Source organism: Chiloscyllium punctatum, chromosome 41 (assembly GCF_047496795.1).
Source record: "Chiloscyllium punctatum isolate Juve2018m chromosome 41, sChiPun1.3, whole genome shotgun sequence".
NCBI lineage: Eukaryota > Metazoa > Chordata > Chondrichthyes > Orectolobiformes > Hemiscylliidae > Chiloscyllium > Chiloscyllium punctatum.
This window is the reverse complement of record NC_092779.1, coordinates 11935586-11961932: the sequence shown is the minus strand read 5'-3', so window position 1 is coordinate 11961932 and position 26347 is coordinate 11935586. Positions and strand designations below refer to the sequence as shown.

General features: G+C 42.7%; 1 protein-coding gene across 2 annotated transcripts in view; it reads left to right on the top strand.

Moving 5' to 3' along the window:
- LOC140464847 (phosphatidylinositol-3-phosphatase SAC1-like) overlaps positions 1-26347 on the top strand; it is a 72858-nt gene that overhangs the window by 24169 nt on the left and 22342 nt on the right. For both annotated transcript variants that reach the window (XM_072560371.1, XM_072560370.1), the window contains exons 3-10: positions 2178-2252; positions 4817-4944; positions 11652-11801; positions 12908-12967; positions 14090-14123; positions 21274-21375; positions 25022-25107; positions 25965-26051. In XM_072560371.1, the coding sequence (XP_072416472.1) occupies positions 2178-2252; positions 4817-4944; positions 11652-11801; positions 12908-12967; positions 14090-14123; positions 21274-21375; positions 25022-25107; positions 25965-26051 (722 nt within the window). The remainder of the gene's footprint in view (positions 1-2177; positions 2253-4816; positions 4945-11651; positions 11802-12907; positions 12968-14089; positions 14124-21273; positions 21376-25021; positions 25108-25964; positions 26052-26347) is intronic.

Here is a 26347-nt window from a genome sequence, read left to right as displayed (position 1 = left end):
TTCTTGTGGTACAATAACTGCATTAGCTTGCAATTTAACCTTTTGAGTTCTTAGTCACCCAGTTGATAAAGATCAGCAAAGGAGGCGAAGGCTGAGTTTACATTTGAAATGTTGTACCTTTCTTAGATTTTCTAGACTTTCCTTGCAGGCAAATCCAAACATCTTGCTTAAATGCCAATGGTGTGTCTCAGTTAGTGTTTTAGCCTCGGTCTGTTCTAAACTCGCTGCTTCTCTTGACGTTCTTCCAGAATGTTCTCAGTAAAGCTGTTTTGTCGCTCTCTGCACGACCACTGACTGTGAGATACAGTAGATACAGCACACTGTGGGTGTGAGCTGTCCCACAAGATGTATTCCTGGCTCTGGTTCTATCCAGCTGTATTGTCCTGTACATTTCCCAACTACCAAAGGCTGTTTTTTTTTACTCTTTCCATGATTCTTCTGGCCACTAGCCATTGTTTGTCATGTCCCCAGTAAACATCTGACTATATTCCACTTTAGCCTAATGTTCTCAGCTGATAATCCTGCTCTACCTTCTCTCTCCTTCCCCATGTCTCAATCTTTGATTATGTTGTACCTTTTGCTGTGTTATCCTGACCCTGACTCCTCCTTCCCCCAGTATTGCAGTCCTCCCTCCGCATTGATCCAATGATCCCATCAGTTCTGACACATCTTTGCCTGAAGAATGGCTTTGATTCCCACAGTGAAAGAATAATTGGGGACAAGGGGGAGGTGAAGAAAGGGTGTTGTTGGTGCTCTGGTAACGTAATAGTCATTGTTTGCCACAGCCTGAATGCTGCACTTTCAGAACCATCTTAAATGTTGTATTTTTGACGGTGACCATGCATTTCCCAACTTTGAGCGATCACAACTGTACATGTTTTTGGCTTACAATGATATTTCAGACCATAATGGGCCATGAGTCGTGAGTCTGGTGTTGGAAAATCACTGCAGGTCAGGCAGCATCCGAGGAGCAGGAGAATCGACATTTCGGGCATAAGCCCTTCATCATTCATGGTTCCTGATGAAGGGCTCTGGCCTGAAACATCGATTCTCCTTCATTCTTGGATGCTGCCTGACCTGTGCTTTTCCAGCACCACACTCTCAACTCTGACTCTTCAGCATCTGCAGTCCTCACTTTGTCTATAATGGGGTGTGACCGTATCTTATTAAGAGATCAGCTTTGATCATAATGAAAGGTGGAACAGTCTAAAGGGGCCGTTACTTCCTCTTCCTCATTCTGGGGTTACTGTTGCTAATTTCAACTATTGGCTGCCATTAGTGAATACAGTGCTGCACAACTCAGGATCCTCCTTGTCCATATGGTTCAGTATGAAACTTCTCACTGCATTTATTCACAGGGCTGCCTCCTCCTCAGCACAGTTAATTTTATAACCCAGAGGGGCCCAGGTTTCCAAATACTCGCCCTGACATTCAGCAAAGGCAGCAGGTTGTGGCTCAAAAGCAGTGCATCAACCTGGAAAGAAATAGCCTGCATTTATTTAGTGTCTTTCACATCCTCTAGATTTCCCAATGTGCTTTCCAATCAAGTACAGTAACTGTTGGAGGAAATTGTCATATTTTCTGTTCTATTCCCTCATCTTTTAATTGTGAGTGTAGAAGTTAGCTCATATCTGCCAAGACAAATGTTTGGTGATCGATCATATGCACAGTCGCAACTGACTGGTTCACTGCGAGATGTGACCTTTTCTTCTGCTACTTGGGATAGATTTTGGACTGTATCCTTTGTAACCGCTATAGACCAGAGTCTGAAATTTAGGACCAGGGCAAGTTTCGCTTTGCATTCTGTAATTATCCCACTGCCAGTTCGACACAACTTGTTCTTTTTGACTTTAACTCCCAAACACCATCACCACCACAACCCCACTGTGTGCTCTTTCTCTCCTTCCCCTGGCCACATCCTCCCACACTCACTTCCCTTCTCTCCTCCCTCTCCCTCCCTCCCCCTCCCACACACACAGCCATTGCTGCAGGCTGCCCAAGTTAAGGTATTTGAACTTGTCCCTTCACATTAGACTCCTCAATGACTTTGTTTTTAGCCAATTTATCTTTTAGAATACGCACTTCTTCCTATGTGGTCAGTTTATTGACCATTCTCCTGGCTGTTTGTATGAACATATTGAAACTATATTAATGTCTTTTCCTTTTTCTTTTGTTAGTTAAGAAAGATATCCCTCCCTCTGCAGTTACCAGATCTGTTTATGGAATCATGGGAACAATTCGCCTGGTTGCAGGTGAGTCCATGTAATCACTATAAATACTTTCAATGGTAGTAGAGATTCAATCAGTTTATATAACAATCTCTTGCCGTGCTTCTGCCGACTAATTTTGAAGAACTCTGTAAAATCTACTTTGGCACTTTCTGTATTTCTGTCTACTGGGAGTTGAAGGATTAGGCTGCACTTTGGTTCGATATTGTTTGCACAGGTTGCCACTTTCACATCTGTGTGATTTCTGACAGCAGGTGGATTGCAGCTCTGTTGAGTAGGTGGGTCATCACTCTGGCTGGGGCCAAAGCTGCCAGAAGCTTTCTTCATTTTTAATTGTTCCCTGGGAAGCTCATCTCCGTTATGTCCAAACTTCCAAATCCCTGCATACCATACATAACAGTGAGTAACTGTCAACACTGCAACTGATACTGGCTGGCCAGAGTACTGGATATGAAGCACATAAATCAGTGCAGACTGTTCATGGATTATAGACCCTCCTCTGCTTTATATTCCATGTAACTGAGTAAAGATCATAAAAATGGTGCATTCTTCTCAATTTCATTTGTGCATTTGCAAAGTATTTTTGTTGCCTAATTAAAAGGAGGTACCAACATGTGTCCAAATGTTTCTTTTCAGACAAAAATGGTTCAACTCTGCTAAACGATTGTAAAGGTCGTTTGTTATATTTTAATAATACTCAATGCATTTAACGGGAATCTGGATAAACGGTTGAGAGAGGATATGTGGGTGGGGTGATTTAAAGAAGGGATGGGAGCGACTTGTGAAGTATAAACATGGACAAGGGCCAGTTGGACTGAATTGTCTGGTGCTCTATTACCACATGTTGTGAAATCCTGTAATAAGTGATCAGTAATCATTTCAAGAAAACTTCTGTTTGGAAATATGTTGTAAATATTTATCTTAAAACTCACAAAGAGCTTTTTGTTCATGTCCAAAAGTAGTGGCTTTTTGGGGAGTTAAAGTAACACTGCTTTCATTGAAAGACATTTGGCAATCTTTCCAGTTTTCAGAATTCTGTAATGCAGTTTATGTTGCCAGGGTAATGTGTCATATTACTCCCAAGTGCTTTCCCACCCGGCAACATTTTTCAAAAGGAAAAGTGCTAGCGGGTTCAACTTCATGTCCCAAAGATATTCTGCTTGTGAACATTTTAACACCTTAACTTGCTTTTCTTCTTTCAATGTTGATCATTTTGCCTGTAGATTGAAATTATAATATAATCCAATTGCTTGTTGTTTGCACCTTTGTTGCTGTATCAGGTACCTAACAGGCAGAGAAAAAGATATCCAAATTGATCTTGCTGATTTATTTGCTGTTTTATTTGTGCTGCTGTGAATAAATGTGAGATTTTTGTTAGAGTGGAACAGCAGCATGTTCTAGTCATAGGTTCATCTGCATCTATCTCACACTGCAACATTTAAAAAAAATTATTCATGGGATGTGGGCTTTGCACCATTTATTGCCCATTCTGAAGTGCCTTTGAAGAGGAGGTGATGGCAAAGTGCCTTCTTGAATCATTGAGAGTCTACTGACAGCAAATGTATTGGAATGCTGTTAGGGAATTCCAGGATTTTGACTCAATGACTCTGGTATGTTTGCAAATCAGGATGGTGAGTGGTTTGGAAGGGAACTTGCCGTGGTGGTGATCCCATGCATCTGCTGCCTTTGTACTTCTTGGAAATGTGAAACCATGAGATTCACGCAAGCCGACCTTCCATTCATTGATCCATCTTCACTTCTCATTGTCATGGAAAGGCTGCCAACATCATCAAAGACCCACCCTGGTTGTAATCTCTTCCAACCTCTTCCACCAGGGAGCAGATACAGAAGCTTAAACACACATACCAATAGATTCAAGAACAGCTTCTTCCCCACTGATATTAGACTGCTGAATGGACCTCTCAAATTTCAAATCTAATGTTGATGTTATTTTTGTCTACCCCCTGTGCAGCCGTAACTTTGTATGCCTCGCTTTGTTCTGTCTGTCCTTGTATGTTATGATGTGCCTGTATTGCACACAAAACCAAGCTTTTCACTGTACTTAGGTACATGTGACAACAATACATCAAATCAAATCAAGATGATGGAACTTTTTTTTTTGAAACCCTGAGTGAGAGTGTAGGCTGAAAGAGTAAAGAGGTTGCTTTAAACATTAACGTGTGAGAAGTGGGTGATGCTGACTGGCTCAGCATTTATTACACATGCCTAACTGACCTTGGGAAGAAAGCAGCAAAAGGTGAGGGTTGACAGCGAATAAACCAACAACTCGATGTTGGAGTTACAGCTGGTTTCATGCTTCAAACAGCTGGTACGCCAGACAGGTTACACAATAAGCATAAAAGATTTGATAAAAACTAAAATGGGGAAACACTCTGGCTAGATTAAATGCTGGCAGAATCCACATTTTCTATTGCATTGGGGTTTTAAGCCATTCTGGAGCAGAATTGAAAATCAAACTGTCTATAAGGTCTTCATGGTCTTCTTGCTCGACTCTAAGGCTAGCATGTATACTGTGTTTAATGTGCTACATTTTGATTAAGTCCTGTTGTCTTTTACTGATACTGCAGGCATGTACCTTATAGTTATTACTAAAAAACAAAAGATGGGAGAATTGTTCAATCATGCTGTTTGGAAAGCAACAGAGTTCGACATCATTTCCTATAAGAAGACTGTGTTGCACCTAACGGAGATGCAGGTAATGTGCACTAAATTTTGTGTTTGAAATACAGCAAACTTTGTTTTACCCGGCATCTTATGGACCAGCAGTCTCAATAAACCGGCAAAAATTATATCCCTGAAATACCACAAGTTTACTGTATTATCCTGATCTCCGTTATGTACGAGTAGAGTAGGTTGAGGGCGTGAGTCAGAAGGCTCTCTGCTGGTGATTTTCCATTTAAGTAATTTATGCAGTAATGAAAGTATAACAGTGATGTGTATAACCCCTGCGTTACTTAGTGTGTGTTTTTACATGGTCCGTATGGACGACTTGATCAACTGGAATATTTGATTGACTGATGAACTCCTGGTCTTTATATATGCCGGTCAATGAAACATTTGCCATTTGGACTAAGTAACCGGCGTTCAGATTGATTCCCTTTTATTGTGTAAAATGCAATGCATTCTCAGTTCATAGTGTTTGTAATATATTAACCTTAAGTCTAGTGCAAGCTTCCAGTTTGTTTTGCTGTCATGAATTGCGATATCTGTTACACATGAGTAATGCCAGCAAACTCTAATGTAAAAACCATTACTAAGATGTGAACATTCCTTGTATACTTTTTTTAAGCCCTCCCAAAATATCTGCATACCTCTAACTCTGACCTGTGCCACATCTTTGACTTTAATTACTCCACAATTGGCTCAAAAGATCTGGGATTCTCTCCCTAAATCCTTCTGCCTAGTAACTGTTGCTTCTCTAAAGGTGCTCCTCAAAACCTATCTCTGACCAAACGTCTGTTCGTCCAGCCTAACATCTCCTTGTACCTTGATGCCAGGTTTTGGTTTATTTTTTAAATTAACCCATTTAGATGTGTCATTACACTTGAGGTGTAGTGGACAGCGAAGGAGGTTACCTGAGAGTGCAATGGGATCTTGATCAGATGGGCCAATGGGCTGAGGAGTGTCAGATGGAGTTTAATTTAGATAAATGTGAGATGCTGCATTTTGGGAAAGCAAATCTTAGCAGGACTTATACACTTAATGGGAGGTCCTAGGGCATGTTGCTGAACAAAGAGACCTTGGAGTGCAGATTCATAGTTCCTTGAAAGTGGAGTCGCAGGTAGATAGGATAGTGAATAAGGCGTTTGTTATGTTTTCCTTTATTGGTCAGAGTATTGAGTACAGGAGTTGGGAGGTTATGTTGCAGTTGTGCAGGACATTGGTTAGGCCACTGTTGGAATATTGCGTGCAATTCTGGTCTCCTTCCTATCAGAAGGATGTTGTGAAAGTTGAAAGGGTTCAGAAAAGATTTACAAGGATTTTGCCAGGATTGGAGGATTTGAGCTATAGAGAGAGGCTGATCAGGCTGGGGCTGTTTTCCCTGGAGCGTCGGAGGCTGAGGGGTGACCTTATAGAGGTTTACAAAATCAGGAAGGGTATGGATATCGGTAAATAAACAAGGTCTTTTACCTGGGGTGGCGAGAGTGCAGAACAAGAGGGCATAGGTTTACGGTGAGGGGAGACAAATTTAAAAGGGACCCTAAGGGGCAACTTTTTCACACAGAGGTTGGTGAGTGTGTGGAATGAGCTGCCAGTGGAAGTTGTGGAGGCTGGTACAATTATGCCTGTTTCTGTGCTGTGCATCTCTATCATGCTATCTCTGTGGCCATCTTCACTCTTCCTCCCAGTCCTAGGAAGCCATCAACAAATAGGTTTTACACGTTGTGAGTGCCTTCAAAATTGAAGTGTCAGTTTCCCAGTGGCGAGAGCCAGCAGAGTTGACAAAGCTAGTCCAGCCCTCGCAAATATCTGTGGAGTTAATCTGAGTAATATCGGTGGTGGGGGTTAAAAGCCACATTCAGCTAATGGGGAACCCTTGCAGTGTGTTCCCATGCACTGTTTCTGTTGAGCCTGTCTGACTCAGGCTTTTTTTTGTTGTAGTGACACACTTTAAATTGGGCAGCATGCACTTTGGAAACGAATATACTGTGGATTCTGTAAACTTGAAATAAAAGGTAACTGCCAGACAACTCAGCAGGTTTGGTGGCATCAGTGCAGAATGAGATAAGGTTAATGTTTCAGATTGATGATATTTCATCTGAGCTCTGCCAAATTCATTTTCAAGCCACATGAGCTATTTCTTGAGTGATTGCTGGGGACTTGGCAGCACAGCTGCTCATTGAACCACACCAGTCTTCTAGTGTCAGCAGACTGGCATAGACTGAGAAAGATTGGCACAGTTACCTCTGATTTTTCTTCTCAACGTTGTGATTAATTGCTATGTTCTCTTCCCTTTCTAATGAGATTGGATTCTGCCTCCCAACCAATGCTGATTCCTTCTTAGTTCAGGTAAACTGCTCCTTCACCCCTTCTCACCAGTCCCATTTAGTTATAGAATTATCCAGCACAGATACAGGCACTTCGGGCCAAATTGTTCATGCCGACAAAGTTTCCAAAACTAAACTCGTCCCATTTGCCTGCATTTGGCCCATATCCATCAAAACCTTTCCTCTTTGTTTACCTATCCGAATGTCTTTTCAAGGATGTAACTGTAGCTGGATCTAACCTCCTCTGGCAGCTCATTTCACAGAGCAGCCACCATCTGTGTGGAAAATGTTCTTAGGCTTTCTCCTCTCACCTTTAACCTTAACTTTACCCTTGACCCTGGGGTAAAGACCTTTGCTATTCATTTTATCTGGGTCCTTCGTGATTGTTCCAAGGAAAAAGTCCCAGTTTATCAGCCTGTTCTTATAACTCAAACTCTCCAGTCCCAGTAACGTTCTTATAAACCTTTCCTCCATTTAATAACATAATAGCAGGATGACCAGAACTATATACTGTACTCTACAAGTGGCCTCACCAACTTGAGAGTGCTGTCCGAGCCATCCAAGGATACCCTCCACTTCACTGCACCAAGTTTCCAGGACCCCGTTATCACCACCAGAAAACACCCCTCTTCTCCCCCCAGCACACACAGACACACACAGCTCCGATATAAAGAGAGATTTGATTTCAATATACCAGGCATCTTTCCTATTCCACGTGCTCCTTTATTCCAGAAATATTTGGCCTTGATTTGGCACCCATATGACCTTCAAGTAAATATTAACAGAAATGAGAGTGATATGAGGGAAAACGAGTTTGGTGGAGGCAGGTTCTGTCAATGCTTTCAAAAGAGAGCTGGGTGACCGTGGAGAGAGGAATGCACAGGGTTACGAGGAGAAGGCAGGAGAATGGCCCTGGGTGAGTTGCTTGGTTGGAGAGCTGATAGGGTAAGAGGCTACATGCTCTGCTGGGTAACCATAATAAAGAAAACCAAAGTATCAAACAATGTAGAAGGAGGCCCATCAGCTCTGAAGTGGCTCTTCTGAACAGCAGTCCATTTATTCTGACACTCCTCATTCTCTAAGTGTTGCTGCAAACCTTTCTGTTTCAAACGATTCTCCAATTGTTCTTTGAAGTCTACCATTGAATATATTTCCACCATTGTACTGGGCAACACTTTACAAATCCTTCCAACTCAACATATTAAAATGTTTTTCTGTTGCCACCCATTTCTTGTGGGGAATGTGGACGTCGTGTTTTATAAATAGCAATACAATAGGAGTTTCAGATCAATCACTAGCACCTCGGGTTAAGATGTTTATTTCATGCACCTTAACACTGTTCTAAGCCAGCTCCAAAGAGACACCACCGGCCTTTCTGAACTTGTGTGCCCACAGACACGCCTCCCTTCTGCTAGAGTCCAGGTACCCACCCCCAAACCCTGCCAAACCTTGCCCCTTGGGCATTCCAAAGTCATGACAGGTGCTGTACAAATGCAACATCCTCTTCATGTTCCTTTCCGCCTTCAGTAAACAGAAGGTAAACGTTTATTGCACAGTTAAACCTGTGACGGCCATCATGGCCAACTAGTATTAATCAAACAATCTAATTCAAAAATTAAAAGTCAGTGATTTGTGTGTTGGATAGACTAATATGTCGTAAAAATATTATGCCATCCTCACTCATTGAGTCCTTTCCACGTAGATGGAAATACTTATCTGCATTGGCTCCTAAACCTTTCATGCCTGAGAGATGACATCACTTCATTAATCTTTCAATGTGATGTTATTACATATTCAAATGGTGGTAGGAACTTGGGTTAATTAGTTTGCCTTGTGTAACTCAGAATCCAATCGCTGCGCTCCTGTCTGCAACTCAACCTGTAGTTCTCCAGCTCTCAGAGCCTGATGTGTAATTGAGAAATCGCCTCTCCTCTGGCAGAGGGAGTAGGGAGATAAACTACTATTTGAGACTGCCTGCTATAGGAAAGGTGTGAAACTTGAAAGGGTTCAGAAAAGATTTACCAAGAATATGCTGGGGTTGGAGAGTTTGAACTATAGGGAAAGGTTGAAAAGGCTGGGGCTTTTTTTTTCCCCTGGAGTGTCAGAGGCTGAGGGGTGACCTTATCGATGTTTATAAAGTCAGGAGGGGCATGGATAAGGTGAATAGCCAAGGTCTTTTCCACAGGTTAGGGGAGTTCAAAACTAGAGGGCATAGGTTTTAAGATGAGGAGAAGGTTCCGTGTATGGAATCAGTAGGTGATCCGTGTATGGAATGAGCTGCCAGAGGAAGTGGGGGAGGCTGGTACAATGACAACATTTAAAAGGCATCTGGATGGGGACATGAATAGAAAGGGTTTAGAGGGATATGGGCCAAATGCTGACAAATGAGACTAGATTAATTTAGGATATCTGTGTAGCATGGAGAATTTGGACTGAAGGGTCTGTTTCCATGCTTACATCTCTCTGACTCTAAATGTATGTTGTAGATACATATTTTGCTGTAGATACAAGTTTTAGACTTCAGAGCTGTGTACTAAATGATGTTACAGCACTTTGCCACATGGCGGCATGATAAGCTAAGGGATGAAACCTTAACTTTCTAGTCTCTCTACAAATATATGTCAGCGTCATGAGAGTTTGAGTAACATACATCGAAATTCCAAGCTTCTAACACGATTTGTCAGCCCTGAACTTTGCTCTACATTTTTGAAATATGTAATGGTCTTGCACTGGGTTGGCAACATACTATTCATTGACCATCGAAAACGGAGTTTTGTTTTCCCTGATCTCGTGAAGGCACAATCCAGTCTCACTGTTGATTGTAGGAATACTGTCGAAATCATAGTGTGCATATTGAAATGGATGAAAACAGAATGTAAACTTGCACAGTTGCAGATGTGAAAGCATTTCTCGTTCTGAGTGCTTCGCAGCCACAAACTGAAAGAGATGACCATTTCCCAGGTTCCCTGGCTATGGAATTAAACTCTGAGTGACCTCAGATTTTCAGGCCTTGAGGATTAATCGGAGTTGCACTTAAGTAACAGATTAACACATTGTGCGTGATGTGGTGTTAAGAGTCCATAAGCAAGATAAACTTGATCTTCCTTAATTTCGCAAATAAATTGGCCCTCAGCCTTGACATTTTGGTTCCAAGTGTGGGTGCGGGCACTGGCCAGGCATGCAAAATCTGTTTGAACTCAGTCATAGAATCATAGAGATGTACAGCACAGAAACTCGGTCCAACTCGTCCATGCCAACCAGATATCCCAACCTAATCTAGTCCCATTTGCTGCATCTTCACCAAATAAAAGCTGGTGAAGGAATAAACACACAGAATGCTGGAGAAAAACTCAGCATTTCTGGTTGCATCTGTGGAGAGAGAAACAGTTAACATTTTGAGTCCGATATGATGTCTTCAGAACCTATGCTGTTCTGAAGAGAAATCACTGGATTTGAAGCATTACCTCTGTTTCTCTTTTTATAGGTGTTGCCATACCTGCAAAACTCCTCTCACACTTTCCCTGTTTGTTTCAGATTTCCAGCATTGGCTGTATTTTGCTTGGAAAGACAGTGGAGACTTTCTTCACCAGTGCAGCTCATTTTGACCTGATTCTGTTTTACAATAAAAACAAAGAACAGACTGAGGATGCTAGAAATCTGAAACAAAGACAGAAATTGCTGGCAAAGCTCAGCAGGGCTGGCTGCATCTGTGGAAGGAAATCAGAGTTAACATTTTGGGTCCAGTGATCCTTCCTCCGAACTGATGGTAGCTAGGAAAACATTGTTTTTATGCAGGAGATAGGGTGAGGAATAAATGACACTCCTTACTTGGTCTGCAGTCTCCTTACTTACCATCAACTTGGTCTGGATGTGTTACTCTTTGGAGGGTCATTGTTGACATGTTGGGCCAAATGGCCTGTTTCCACACTGTGGGGATTCGATGATAGATGGAGATAAAGCCCAAAGAGAGGAGAGCATTTGGACAGACAAAGGAGTGGATAATGGTCAGTGTAGGAGAATGAATAGCTGCAAATGAGGACTATCAGTGACTAACAATTGATTGTATTTAATAGCAGATCATGTGATAACAAGTCCTGGTGTGTGGGGGTTGTGTTAAGGACATGGGAGATGGTGCCTTAGACCCTAAAATTGTTGAACTCGATATTGAGTCCAGAAGGCTGTAGAATTCCCAAGAGAAGAATGAGGTGCTGTTCTTCCAGCTTGTGCTAAGCTTTGCAGGAGCACCGCAGTAAACCTGAGGTAGAGATATTGGCCAGGGAACAGGGTGGTGTGTTGAGGTACCATACGGTCAGTAGGATTAACATGCTGCTGAGTTCTGTCCTTGCTGCAGCTTGTACATTAATGCTGAGAAAAGTTCACCATCAATTGTTAGTTATTTGTTCTTGTCCAACAGATGCTAGACAACAAGACCTTCTTGGCAATGCTGAACAGTGTTCTCAACACTGATGGATTTTACTTCACCACAACCTACGACATTACTCACACTTTGCAGCGGTTGGCCAACACTAGTCCAGAGTTCCAGGAGATGACTCTACTAGAAAGGGTAAGGTGGACCTTGGTTTCATGTTCTCCATCCTGTTGTCAAGGTATGCAGTCTGCTTTATGGTTGCACACTGGGATCAGTGGTGCACCATTCCAGCCGGAACATTTCCTATATGTTTTTTCAGAATAAATTTATTTTTTTGCCCTTAAGGAGGTGGTGGTGAGCTATTGCTGTCAGCTGGAACATGTGCAGTCTCGGTAGTGATAGTGCTGCTGCAGTGCTGATAGTTGCAGTGACAATGAAGGGACAGTGATGTATTTCCAAGACAGAGTGGCATGTGACCCAAAGAGAAACCTTTCGGATGGTGGGCTTCCCACATGTCTTCTGGCCTTATTCTTCTTGATGATGGGTTTGGATGAAGGAGTCTGGACATGTTGCTGAGGTGCAACTATTGGTCAGTGTTAAAGGTGGTGGACTGTGTGCTGATCAAGTGGACTGCTTTGTCCTGGACAGTCTCATGGAGTGTCCTAGGCGCACTCATCGAGGAGTGTTTTCCGTTTCTGGCCCTCACTTTTGCTTTCACTGTGGGATATAGAGTAATTTTGGGAGTTCTGAGGGAGAAATAGATTGACTGTAATCACAGCAACACATCTGTTTTATTTGTTTGTGTAACAGACTTGTACTAACTTCAACAGCAACTGTTAGCAGCAATGATGCATAAGTGTTGGCTCTGTAAAATCCCTGGATCTGACATTAGGCAGCTGGATTTGTTCTCAGATGCTGATGAACGCCATCTTGTAGTGTTTGTTTTTGGCAGGGTGCTTTTAACATGGGCTTTTCTACAATGTTCATATTAGGAAGCATCCAACAGGGTAAGCCCAACTTGGGTGCTCCGGTTTCCTCCCACAGTCCAAAGATGTGCAGGCCGGCTAAATTGCCCATCGTGTTGGATGCATAGGTCAGAAGGAAACTGGTCTGGGTGGGTCACTCTTCAGAAGGTCGGTGTGGACTCATTGGGCCGAAGGGCTTGTTTCCACACTGTAGGGAATCTAATCCAATCTTGTGAAATGGTGGTATTGCAGGTTTGAACTTTTACCACCCAGCTGCAGTCTAAGAAAACCAGGGTTGGGTAACTTGCGCAGTTTACTATGGTGTTGTCCTTGCAGGCAGATCAGCGTTTTGTGTGGAATGGACACCTCCTGCGGGAATTTGCTGCACAGCCAGAGGTGAGCACTTTACTTTTTGTTTTTGTTTGGAATCATGAAATAATACATCACAGATGGAGCCCATGATATCTTGCTGTATACTTGTGCTGAAAGGATAGAGGGCTGGTGTGTAATTCATCTGGTTATTTCCAGCGGCATTCCCAATACAAAGCCAATTCCCTATCCTCATTGAAAATTTTACTAATTCTCTAAAAAACTGAATTACGCTTCGAAGTCAATATTGTATTGTGAAGCAACCAATTGTATCACGGCCACACATTATATTACAACGATTTTCACGTATTTGACCAGGATTACTGAAACGAGGATTGTGTTGGTGAGTTTGTTGAGGTTCGAATGTGGAATTGAACTGATTTAGCCATTCTCTTACCAGCAATAATGATAGATGCTCAGTGGCACAGAACAGTGCACCTATTTTCCCCTCAATGGATTCTGAACTCCTGGACTTGAGACAGAGCTGTTGGTAATAATGTTACTCTCAGTATTCCAAACTTGCACACCATATGTTATCCTTCTGGGATTCATTACTGAATCTGTATTTGTTTTCAAATGTGAGAGGTGCTCACAGTGCAGAGATAAAATGAGCTATGCACTCATTAAATGTGGAATAAAGCTCTCTTGATCAGTAAATCTTTTTTGGTTTATTTAATGTTGTGAATGTTCTTTTAAATGTGTATTTTGGGGTTATGCTAGATTGATTAGAAAAATACTTAAAAATTACAGCAAGTGTATGATGCACCTTAAATTATTGTGAGCACTTTAAATATCTCCCTTTAGACCAATAATGTTGAAGCTATGCATTTTAAAAAAAAACATGCTGTTTGTTTCGAACTCTCCTCATCTCCTCTGAAAAAGTATGCAATGTGGACCAATTATTTTGAATCTCCACATATTTCTATATTCTTGTTGCTTAATCTCTGCAAAAGAAGCCTAACTCTCTTGTATCTTTGTTTTATGCGATTGAAATGGGACTTGACATCTTCCCTTATTGAATATCTGACAATCATTTTAGCTTTTAAATTGCCTTAAGGTGTTCAAAGTTCAGTTGTCAACTGCCAAGTATTGATATAATTAATCCAATTCCAAAGCATTCCCAACTTATTGTTCTTTTCTCCCCAAAAGCTTCATAGGTTTGCTGTTCCAGTGATTCATGGCTGTATCCTTTTTCAAACTGATGATGGAGTGGTGGCTGTAGGAACAATAAATCAAAATGTCTGTTCAAGAAACAACTTGGTGATAATGGAGGAGATTGTTTGGGAAGAAAAGGACTTGCATTGGTATAGCACAGCTTCAAAATGGCAGCGGAGTAGGGCTTCTGAGACAGGCTCATCCATTTTTCTTTTCTCGTCCTTTTTTTTTCTTCTTGGTTTTATTTCTTCTACTTTCCCTTCCTTACCTCTTGTCCTGAGCTCGGGTGTTATCAGTGGCAGCGAGTGAGTCCAGTGCAGATTCGCGTGAGCATCTGCTTACTTTCAGGGGATGAGCACAGGATCTGACATTGGAATCGGTGGCTGCTCCATTGGGCATGGTGACTGGGTGAGGTGGCCCCAGTGGCAAAAGATGATGCCTGAGGACCGACAATTTCGTGATTAGTTGGGCATGACACTGATGGCAGTGACGTGCTGCCGGTAATGCCACTGAGATGAGCCCACTGGTGAGAGAAGCCACTCTGACGATAGTGGGTTCAGCGCAGGCTGGGGTAAGGTGATAACAGAGAATTGGCGTAGCAGCGAAAAATGACACCAGAAGAGTGATGATTTTAATGTTGGTATAGAAGGCAGCGAGGCAGTGGAAGAGGGATGACCATGCAGGCATCATTAATGATGAACTTGCTCAGGACTGATGGACTCTCTCTAAGCTATACCTATTTTTATTTCTTAAAACTATGCAAAATGGCGCTGGAATCGTGGTGACTGTCGAAAAGCTTTTCACTGTTTTTCTCATTTTAAAATACACCTGACAATAAAATCATGCATCACTTTTCACAACCAATAGCTATCTCAAAGCACTTCATATTCAACTAATAAGCTATTGTCTCTCTTGTAGTGGACACATCAGCCAATTTGCACAAAACAAGCACTCAGCAACAACAATTTGAGGAGCATACGTTGGGAGCATAGGCTGTCAGGGAAGGATGTGGTGGAAATGTGGAACTTTTTCAAGGAGCAGATACGACGTGTCCTTGATATGTATGTACCGATCAGGCAGGAAAGAAATGGTCGTGTGAGGGAGCCTTGGTTGACGAGGGAGGTTGAATGTCTAGTAAAGAGGAAGAAGGAGGCTTACATAAGGTTGAGGAAACAGGGTTCAGACAGAGCAGTGGAGGGATACAGGATAGCCAGAAGGGACCTGAAGAAAGGGATTAGGAGAGCTAAGAGAGGGCATGAAAAATCCTTGGCGGATAGGATCAAGGATAACCCCAAGGCATTCTATGCGTATGTGAGAAACCTGAGAATGACGAGAACGATGGTAGGTCCGATCAAGGACAGTGGTGGGAGACTGTGTATTGAGTCGGAAGAGATAGGAGAGGTCTTGAACAAGTACTTCTCTTCAGTATTTACGAACGAGAGGGACCGTATTGTTGAAGAGGAGAGTGTGAAACGGACTGATAAGCTAGAAGAGATACCTATTAGGAAGGAAGATGTGTTGGACATTTTGAACAACTTGAGGATAGACAAGTCCCCCGGGCCTGACGAGATATATCCTAGGATTATGTGGGAAGCAAGAGAGGAAATTGCAGTACCGTTGGCAATGATCTTCTCGTCTTCACTGGCAACGGGGGTGGTACCAGGGGACTGGAGAGTAGCGAATGTTGTGCCCCTGTTCAAAAAAGGGAATAGGGATAACCCCGGGAATTACAGGCCAGTTAGTCTTACTTCTGTGGTAGGCAAAGTAATGGAAAGGGTACTGAGGGATAGGATTTACGAGTATCTGGAAAGACACTGCTTGATTAGGGACAGCCAGCACGGATTTGTGAAGGGTAGGTCTTGCCTTACAAGTCTTATTGAATTCTTCGAGGAGGTGACCAAGCATGTGGATGAGGGTAGAGCAGTGGATGTAGTGTACATGGATTTTAGTAAGGCATTTGATAAGGTTCCCCATGGTAGGCTTATGCGGAAAGTCAGGAGGCATGGGATAGAGGGAAATTTGGCCAATTGGATAGAAAACTGGCTAACCGGTCGAAGTCAGAGAGTGGTGGTAGATGGTAAATATTCAGCATGGAGTCCAGTTACAAGTGGAGTTCCGCAGGGATCAGTTCTGGGTCCTCTGCTGTTTGTAATTTTTATTAATGACTTAGATGAGGGAGTCGAAGGGTGGGTCAGTAAATTTGCAGATGATACAAAGATAGGTGGAGTTGTGGACAGTGAGGAGGGCTGTTGTCGGCTGCAGAGGGACTTAGATATGATGCAGAGCTGGGCTGAGGAGTGGCAGATGGAGTTCAACCCTGCCAAGTGTGAGGTTGTCCATTTTGGAAGAACAAATAAGAATGCGGAATACAGGGTTAATGGTAGGGTTCTTGGTCAGGCGGAGGAACAGAGGGATCTTGGGGTCTATGTACATAGTTCTTTGAAGGTTGCCACTCAGGTGGATAGAGTTTGTAAGAAGGCCTATGGAGTATTATCGTTCATTAGCAGAGGGATTGAATTCAAGAGTCGTGAAGTGATGTTGCAGCTGTACAGGACTTTGGTTAGGCCACAGTTGGAGTACTGTGTGCAGTTCTGGTCGCCTCACTTTAGGAAAGATGTGGAAGCTTTGGAGAGGGTGCAGAGAAGATTTACCAGGATGTTGCCTGGAATGGAGAGTAGGTCGTACGAGGATAGGTTGAGAGTTCTCGGCCTTTTCTCGTTGGAACGGCGAAGGATGAGGGGTGACTTGATAGAGGTTTATAAGATGATCAGAGGAATAGATAGAGTAGACAGTCAGAAACTTTTTCCCCGGGTACAACAGAGTGTTACAAGGGGACATAAATTTAAGGTGAAGGGTGGAAGGTATAGGGGAGATGTCAGGGGTGGGTTCTTTACCCAGAGAGTGGTGGGGGCATGGAATGCGCTGCCCGTGGGAGTGGTAGAGTCAGAATCATTGGCGACCTTTAAGCGGCATTTGGATAGGTACATGGATGGGTGCTTAATCTAGGATAGAAGTTCGGCACAACATCGTGGGCCGAAGGGCCTGTTCTGTGCTGTATTGTTCTATGTTCTATGTTCTATGTTCTAACAATGTGATAACGATGAGGTAACCTGGAAAGGTTTGGAGGGATATGGGCCGGGTGCTGGCAGGTGGGACTAGATTGGGTTGGGATATCTGGTCAGAATGGATGGGTTGGACCGAAGGGTCTGTTTCCATGCTGTACATATCTATGACTCTGACTGAGGATGACAATTGGCCAGGGCACCGAGCATAAATCAAAATTTCAAAGGATCTTTGCCATCCACTTGATTAAAGTTCATGAAGGAAGTTTCAACGTGACGATCTGATGGCCAAAAGCCATTTTTATTAATAATGAGAAGTAAGCATATTGGTGCTGCAGTGTTCACATAACAATAGAATATTAGCCCAGCTATATCTCCAATACTGCATCTATTAGCAGTATATTAATCTTAGTTAGCCTGCAACACTCTCATCCCATAAAGGAATTTTAAAAAGTAGATTTATTTTTCACTGATGATCTTATTGTTTCATTTCCTGGATTGTTATTTTAAGGCAATGTGTGCAATTTAATAGGTTAACATTATCTGTACTTCAGTCTTTTTTCTGACATTTAGCTTTGGATGTGTAGTTTCTGATTGCTGATAATTTTATTGTGTACATGATGCTGAATTTTGCAACACCTAACTGGGGAATAAGTTACAGTTTTTACAGAATTTGAAGTAGCAGCTACTGCAAAGTCTTTACTGACTTATTTGATAGAGATTTTACTGAAGAGCAGTTCCTTTCGAATACATGACAAGTTGGTGACATTCAACCACTGCCACTTTGCACACAGCGCTCTCTCTCGATTTGATTGATAAATCGAAAATGACAGAAATGGATATACTTCTATATTTAGAGTCTAGAGATGTACAGCACGGAAACAGACCCTTCGGTCCAACCCATCCATGCCTACCAGATATCCCAACCCAATCTAGTCCCACCTGCCAACATTTGGCCTATATCCCTCCAAACCCTTCCTATTCATATACCCATCCAAATGCCACTTAAATGTTGCAATTGAACCAGCCTCCACCACTTCCTCTGGCAGCTCCTTCCATACACGTATCACCCTCTGTGTGAAAAAGTTGCCCTGTAGGCCTCTTTTTATATCTTTCCCCTCTCACCCTAAACCTATACCATCTAGTTCTGAACTCCTTGACCCCAGGGAAAAGACTTTGCCTATTTATCCTATCCATGCCCCTCATAATTTTGTAAACCTGTATAACGTCACCCCTCAGCCTCCGACGCTGCAGGGAAAACAGCCCCAGCCCGTTCAGCCCCTCCCTATAGCTCAAATCCTCCAATCCTGGCAACATCCTTGTGAGTCTTTTCTGAACCCTTTCAAGTTTCACAACATCTTTCTGATAGGAAGGAGACCAGATTTGCACACAATATTCCAACAGTGGCCTAACCAATCTCCTGTCCAGCCGCAACATGACCTCCCAACTTCTGTACTCAATACTCTAACCAATAAAGGAAAGCATACCAAACGTTGCCTTCACTATCCTATCTACCTGTGACTCCACTTTCAAGGAGCTATGAACCTGCACTCCAAGGTCACTTTGTTCAGCAACTTTTTGCTGTGCTTTTAAATTAAAATCTTAATCTTCTATCTAAATTTGTTTATCTTAAAATCATCTAATTTAAAAGATGTTTTCAATCTAAATTTTTAAGATTATTTTAATCTTTATATCTTAAGCTAATAAGGTCATTATAGTTTTCCTGATTCCAAGTACCCTACTGACACTTGAAACATGACCAAAGAGATGAATTGGATCAATTTTTGCACATTTTCTCAATAATAGAATATGAGGACACTTCATGATTAATAGTTCTACGTTTTCAATAGTTCACTAATCTATTGACATATAAAATAGAAAAGAGATTTTCAACAGATTGACTCCACCGTTCCTCACAACAAATGGTTTTAATTGAGAAATTTATAAAGCATCTTAAAATCCAGATTAGCTTCCTCATGTGTTGTATTGTGCTTCAGTAATTCATTAGGTTGCCCAGCGTGTAAGTTCAGAAAGGATTTACTTTTAATATTTCTCTCTTGTTTTGTATGTGAATATTGATTCATGAAGGATTCCAGTCGCAGCTTAAAGAAAAGGAAACCTGGCACTTTGATGTATTTTGTCACCTGTTTTATTTGAAGAACGTGTCATTGAAGCCTGTTTATTTAAAGTCACTGAGATACGCTTCAAGCTTTTTTGGGTTTTTGGTGCCTCATCAAGAAAGATTAAGAAATCATTATGCAGTTCGAATGTCTAGTAACAAATTGCGTAGATTTATGCACCAAACCTCGACAGAATTGTTGTACCTTTCTCATATCCTTCCTCTTATCAGAATATTGAAGCAATGTATGCCATTTCCTCTGCACAATGTCAATGATTGATATGTGTTGCAGAGAGCCCAGATTGTTTCCCAGGAGTGCTTTGGGATGTATGGCTCTGTCACCACTTTGGGCAGTCTGAGCTTAGTCAGCAAGGGCGGATGAGGTGTGTGAGATAATTTAATGTTGGCATTTTATATTTTACTCCGAGGTCAGTGGCAGAAAGTGTGATCCATGTTCCATTGTTGGAGTTAATGAGCTATCCAAAAGTTAACACTGGACTTAACAAGCAGCTAATGATTATAGTGCTGCTGCTAACAAGATATTTGGGACTCGGTGCTGGAACTAAAGAGGTACCCCAAGTAGGGGAGGGAGTGGGGGGTTGGGGGGGGGGGGGGGGGGGGGGCAGTCGGTGCTGGAGCTAATGAGGAACGTGGGAGGGTCCTTGCCAGAGCTAACAAGGTACCCAGGAGGGTCAGCGCTGGGTTTAAATGTGGTACCGGGGATTGCTACCAGAGCTAATGAGGTCCCCAGACTTGGTGTCGAGCTGAAAATGTGTTGCTGGAAAAGCGCAGCAGGTCAGGCAGTATCCAAGGAACAGGAGAATCGACATTTCGGGCATAAGCCCTTCTTCAGGAATCCTTGTAGAGGGAGGAAGAGAGCTTCTTCAAGGAAGGCATCCTTGTAAGAGGATTCGCAGTAGGTTAAAATCTTCGAGGAGAAAGTGAGGACTGCAGATACTGGAGATCAGAGCTGAAAATGTGTTGCTGGAAAAGTGCAGCAGGTCAGGCAGCATCCAAGGAACGGGAGAATTCCTTGGATGCTGCTTGACCTGCTGCGCTTTTCCAGCAACACATTTTCGGACTTGGTGTCGAGCCAACAAGGTGCCTGGGAGAGTGACTGCTGGAGCAAACAAGGTGCCTGGGAGAGTGACTGCTGGAGCAAACAAGGTGCCTGGGAGAGTGACTGCTGGAGCAAACAAGGTGCCTGGGAGAGTGACTGCTGGAGCAAACAAGGTGCCTGGGAGAGTGACTGCTGGAGCCAACAAGGTGCCTGGGAGAGTGACTGCTGGAGCCAACAAGGTACCTGGGAGGGTCAGAACCAGAGCTAATGAGGTACATGGGGGCATCTGTGCTAGAGCAAACGCAGTACGTGGAAGGGTCAGTGCTGGGGCTAACAAGGTGCTTGAGTGTCTATGTTAGAGTTTTTGCAGTTCCTGCGGGGTAGTGCTAGAATTGTCAAGGTCCTCAAACATTTTGCTTTCTAAAGCTACGCAGTAGCGTGTATTGACAGAAATATTACTGTCTTCTCGAGTAGTCTCACGAGGGTTCTGATTTTGTATCTAAATTTAGAATGAAGTGCAGAATTGATTGCACTTTCTTTAAGTTGGTGACAAGGCAGTCATCGTGACTTGTGTTTCCAATACTCTGTATCTATTGTACTCAGCATTTCAAAGGTGTTGGAATTGTGCCATTCATCAGATTTATATTTCTTTTGGCAATTGATGATTTCTTTGTAGGTATTTGAGCTGTTGACTTCCATAAATGGTCTATTGAGGGACATAATCGGTCTAGCAAAGTTGAGAGGAAAACTAAGTTTTGTGTAGCTTTTAGCTGGCCTGCTATTTATGGCCCTTGCCTTAAGTTTTATGCTATTAAATATAGAGTTTATAGTTTTGAAATAACAAAAACAATGTTCTATATCCTGCTGTGATGAATCCTTCTGATGATAGAACCAGCATGTAATTTGCCTTTCCTTGACCATCCACCTCATGTCTCAGTCCTGACTGTGAAGCGCTGCAGCATAAATGGGAAATATTTTGACTGGGCGATTCTCTCTCGGAGGAGTTGTTTCAGGGCAGGTGTTCGATACTACGTCCGAGGTAAGTGCAGAAGATCCTGCTGGTCAATTGGCTAAGTGACGGTACACTTTTAACCCTGCTGTGTAATTCCCACTACACCTTGAGGTTTGCTACATTTGGTCACTAAGACATGAAAGTAATATTCAGGCCATGGAACAAGTGCAGAGAAAAAAAAAATAAGGTCAGGCCTTATTGATGTTGTGTGGTAGTATAAAGAAAAACTGTAAAACCTGGGGAATCTTGCATCTTCCCGTCCCGATCATCCTGCAGCCATGTCTTCGTAATGACTACTATATCATCATCTCCACTTTGAATTTGTGCCTGCAGCTCATTTAATTTGCTCTTTATTCTCTGTGCATTCATATTTAAAACTCTTATTTAGGCCATAGACTGTAACCTCAGCAAAGATGCTTTATCCGTGTTCTGAGGAAGGGTCACTGGACCCGAAACATTACCTTTAATTTCTTTCCACAGATGCTGCCAGACCTGCTTACCTATTCCAGCAATTTCTGCTTTTGTTTCTGATTTACAGCATCCACAGTTCTTTCAGTTTTTACTTTATTGACCTGTTTGTGATTTCTCTTTACTGTTTTAGACAATGTATTTCTTCCAGTTTTTTGGTGATCTGCTGTACCTGAATTGGGATTCCCGACTGTTCCTTTACTCTGTCATGTTGCTCGATTTTGAAACTGCTGACTTCCCCCGAGTCCTCTTTTCCCATTTACTGGTTTAAAGTCCTTGTGACCATCCTATTTAGCCTTGGTCTCAGATCGATTTAAGTGGAGCCCGTCCTGATAGAACAGTTCCTCCCTGTCCCTGTACTAATGCCAGTGCCCATGAAGTGGAACTCCTCTTTCTTGCACCACCCCTTTAGCCATACTTTCACTTCCCTGGTTTTCTCATCTCTATGCCAGTTCGCCTGTGCCTTGGATAATAATCCAGAGAATATAAACCTTGAGGTCCTGTTCTTTCATTTTTAACCTAATTCCTGAAATTCCACAGACAGGACCTCTTTCCCCTATGTTAGTCTCAACACAAACCACACCAACTGGATCCTCCCCACCCACCCCAATAATTGGGGCGGCACAGTGGCTTAGTGGTTAGCACTGCTGCCTCCCAGGGCCAGGGACCTGGGTTCACTTCCAGCCTCGGGTGACTGTATGTGTGGAGTTTGGACATTCTCCCCGTGTCAGAGTGGGTTTCTTCCGGGTCCTCCGGTTTCCTCCCACAGTCCAAAGATGCGTAGTTAACTGGATTGGCTATGCTAAATTGTCCCATAGTTTCCAGGAATGTGTAAGCTTGGTGGATTAGCCAGGGGAAATGCAGGGCTAAGGGATGGGGTGGGTCTGCGTGGGATGCTTTCTGGATGATTAGTGTGGACTTGATGGGCTGAATGGCCTGCTTCCACACCATAAGATTCTGTTTTAAAAAAAATACTTTCAAGTCAATTCAAGATGTCCCTTACCTTGGCACCAGCCGGGACACTCAGTCTTACTTGAAAAGTTCGAGAGATCATTTATGTTATTGCTGAATTCATAATTTGTGTTTGTAGTCACAGCTGTTTTTGGGGGACTCATGTTTTTATATTACAGAATTGCATTGCGTCTTAAAGGAAAATACCCTGCTGCTATGTTGTCGCTGAATACTTCTTGCTTCGCTGAAATAAAAAAGAACATTTTGTCAAAGCATTGCCTTGTGCGGAACGCTGTCAGTGTGTTGAGTGGTATATATGCTGGGTGTCCCAGAGATGGGCAGATTGTATCAAACAGCACACCCCTTTAGCCGTTTGCAGCAAATGAGGTGCTAACCATCTCATTCTTGGCAAACTCACAACTGTATCCAATGTTAGGTGTGATTCTCCAATTGGGTAGCATTTACTAGATAATCCTGAGTCTGAAAAGTATTACAATTGTGCAACCTGTGGAAGCTGTATACAGTATATTAATACACAGGGCAGACAAAAACGACCTGTACACATACTGTGCCTGCTTCAACTCAGTAAAATGGGTGACATCTATTTGCTCCTCGGGATAACGCTTTGACCAGTCAGAGTAAACCTGCCTCCATTAAAATTTAAATGGACTTGGTGGTTGGCTGTTGATCATTATTAACTGACACTTTGCCCATGATGATGCCTCTACAAATCAAAGTCCACTTGGCAACCAATCAGCACTCTCACACAGTATAAATATTTGTGTTCTCCTAGTGTCCTGGCAAATGCAAAAAGAAAAGCTTCAACAAAATGTCTTTTAGCAGCATGCAAGATCTGTACTACCAAACAACATTTGTACCATTGTTAGAGCTCGAGCAAGAATTACATTTGCTGCACAGATTGCATTCCCAGCTGTTAGGGTCTTTTGTATTTGCTTTTAAATTCCTTTCATAGGCTTTCTAGTCTTTTTGAAAAATTGCTCGTGAATCATCATAGGCTTTTTGCCTGTTATGTATTTTGGAGAAAGTCAGGACTGCAGATGCTGGAGATCAGAGCTGAAAAATGTGTTGCTGGAAAAGCACAGCAGGTCAGGCAGCATCCAAGGAGCAGGAGAATAGACGTTTCGGGCATAAGCCCTTCTTCAGGAATGAGGAGGGTGTGCCAAGCAGGCTAAGATAAAAGGTAGGGAGGAGGGACTTGGGGGAGGGGCGTTGGAAATGCGATAGGTGGAAGGAGGTTAAGGTGAAGGTGATAGGGCGGAGAGGGGGTGGGTGCGGAGAGGTTGGGAAGAAGATTGCAGGTCAAGAAGGCAGTACTGAGTCCGAGGGTTGGGACTGAGATAAGGTGGGGAGAGGGGAAATGAGGAAGCTGGAGAAATCTGAATTCATCCCTTGTGGTTAGAGGGTTCCTAGGTGGAAGATGAGGTGCTCTTCCTCCAGGCATTGTGTTGCCATGGTCTGGCGATGGAGGAGGCCAAGGACCTGCATGTCCTTGGCAGAGTGGGAGGGGGAGTTAGTGTTCAGCCACTGGGTGGTTGGGTTGGTTGGTGCGGGTGTCCCAGAGGTGTTCTCTGAAACGTTCCGTAAGTAGGCTGCCTTTAACTCCCACTCCGCCAAGGACATGCAGGTCCTTGGCCTCCTCCATTGCCAGACCATGGCAACACAACGCCTGGAGGAAGAGCGCCTCATCTTCTGCCTAGGAATCCTCCAACCACAAGCGATGAATGCAGATTTCTCCAGCTTCCTCATTTCCTCTCCCCCCACCTTATCTCAGTCAAAACCCTCGGACTCAGCACTGCTTTCTTGACCTGCAATCTACTTCCCAACCTCTCCACACCCACCCCCTCTCCGGCCTATCACCCTCACCTTAATCTCCTTCCACTTATCGCATTCCCAACGCCCCTCCCCCAAGTCCCTCCTCCTTACCTTTTATCTTAGCCTGCTTGGCACACCCTCCTCATTCCTGAAGAAGGGCTCATGCCCGAAACGTTGATTCTCCTGCTCCTTGGATGCTGCCTGACCTGCTGCGCTTTTCCAGCAACACATCTTTCAGCTCTGTTATGTATTTTGGTTTGGTCCTATTTCAAGCAATTATTAGCAAATTGAAAGGAGGTGACTTAGACAAGGTGAAGTCTACGTGTAAATTGTCACTTTGGTTTAGAAACATGACCAATGACTTAATTTGGATGATTCTTTTCCCAAAAAGTTATTGAATTCCATGTTTGAATGTTTTCAGGTATTGATTCTGAAGGACATGCTGCAAACTTTGTGGAGACTGAACAAATAGTACAATACAATGGTTATAAAGCATCATTTGTACAAGTAAGTGGCTTCGACCATGCAGTGAGTATTTTAAAGGACAGAAAGCTCTTGCATTTCATTTGTGTTTTAACATAGAAACTTATCTTGCTGCACTTGTGGGATGGAAATGAGCCATGAATGTCTTAGTGAAAGAGATGAGTTTTGACAAAGCTTATGAAGAGGGAGGTGGACAAACAACGAGATTTAAAGCAAAAAATTCAAAGGGTATGATCTAGACTGTTCACATGACAGCTGTCCAGAGTTGGGTGAAGAGAGTGGGCAATGTGTGAAAAGGCCAGCCATAAAACACCCAGAGGGGCTGAGTGTAGGGCTGACAGATGTTACAATGGTGGGGAGGGAGGGACAATACATATTAAAACTCCAAGGTGGGAACGACTGAAGAATGTGATTCAGCATACGCCAGTGATGGATGTGGAAACTAATTTATTCAGAGAGCCTGGCTCTAAGAATAAAAAATCAAGACAATTTGAATGAAGAAAAGAAATATTGGTTACTGAGGAAAACACTTGAATATAAAGAATGGGCAATATTGTTCAAAGATATCATGGGTAACAGGAAAGTAGTAAAGAAATTGTGTTAATAACTTATGAAAGTTAACATTTTTAGTAAATTGTTTTTTACTTTTAATAACCCAGTGTTTTATTATTATAAAAGAAGGTTCCTGAAAAAGGAAACATGAGTTCTTTTGTCTTGCAGTCATCAGGATAATTACAAAATGCCAAATTTCAAAGGGAACAGCAATTTATAGTGCATGAGGAAAAAGCAAGCCAACTCTGGTCATGGCTCTACCATGGAGCTGTAAAAAGGATTCTTAACAATTGATGAATAAATTTCTCCTTGTTTTATCTACTTTCAAGACACGAGGATCAATTCCTTTCTTCTGGTCACAGAGGCCGAACCTAAGATACAAACCAAAGCCCCAGATCAGTAAATCCATGAATCACGTGAGTGTATTTACACACATTTTCATGACAAGTTTCAGTAGGGTGCATGTTGACCTGCAGTAAGGGAACTGTTCTCCTATGCTAACATACATTTTACAAGATTTGCCTTGCACCACTGCTCATTCTGAATATACAAAATCTAATTTTCCTTGGCAGAGTTTCCACTTGCCAATTTTGTCTTCACTGTATTAATTGCTTAGAAAAACATTTAATTTATACAGCTAAACAGCATTGTTAAGCTATGCAAAAACCTGCCACAAAGCCATACTTTTTAAGATAATTTAGCATTGGATAAA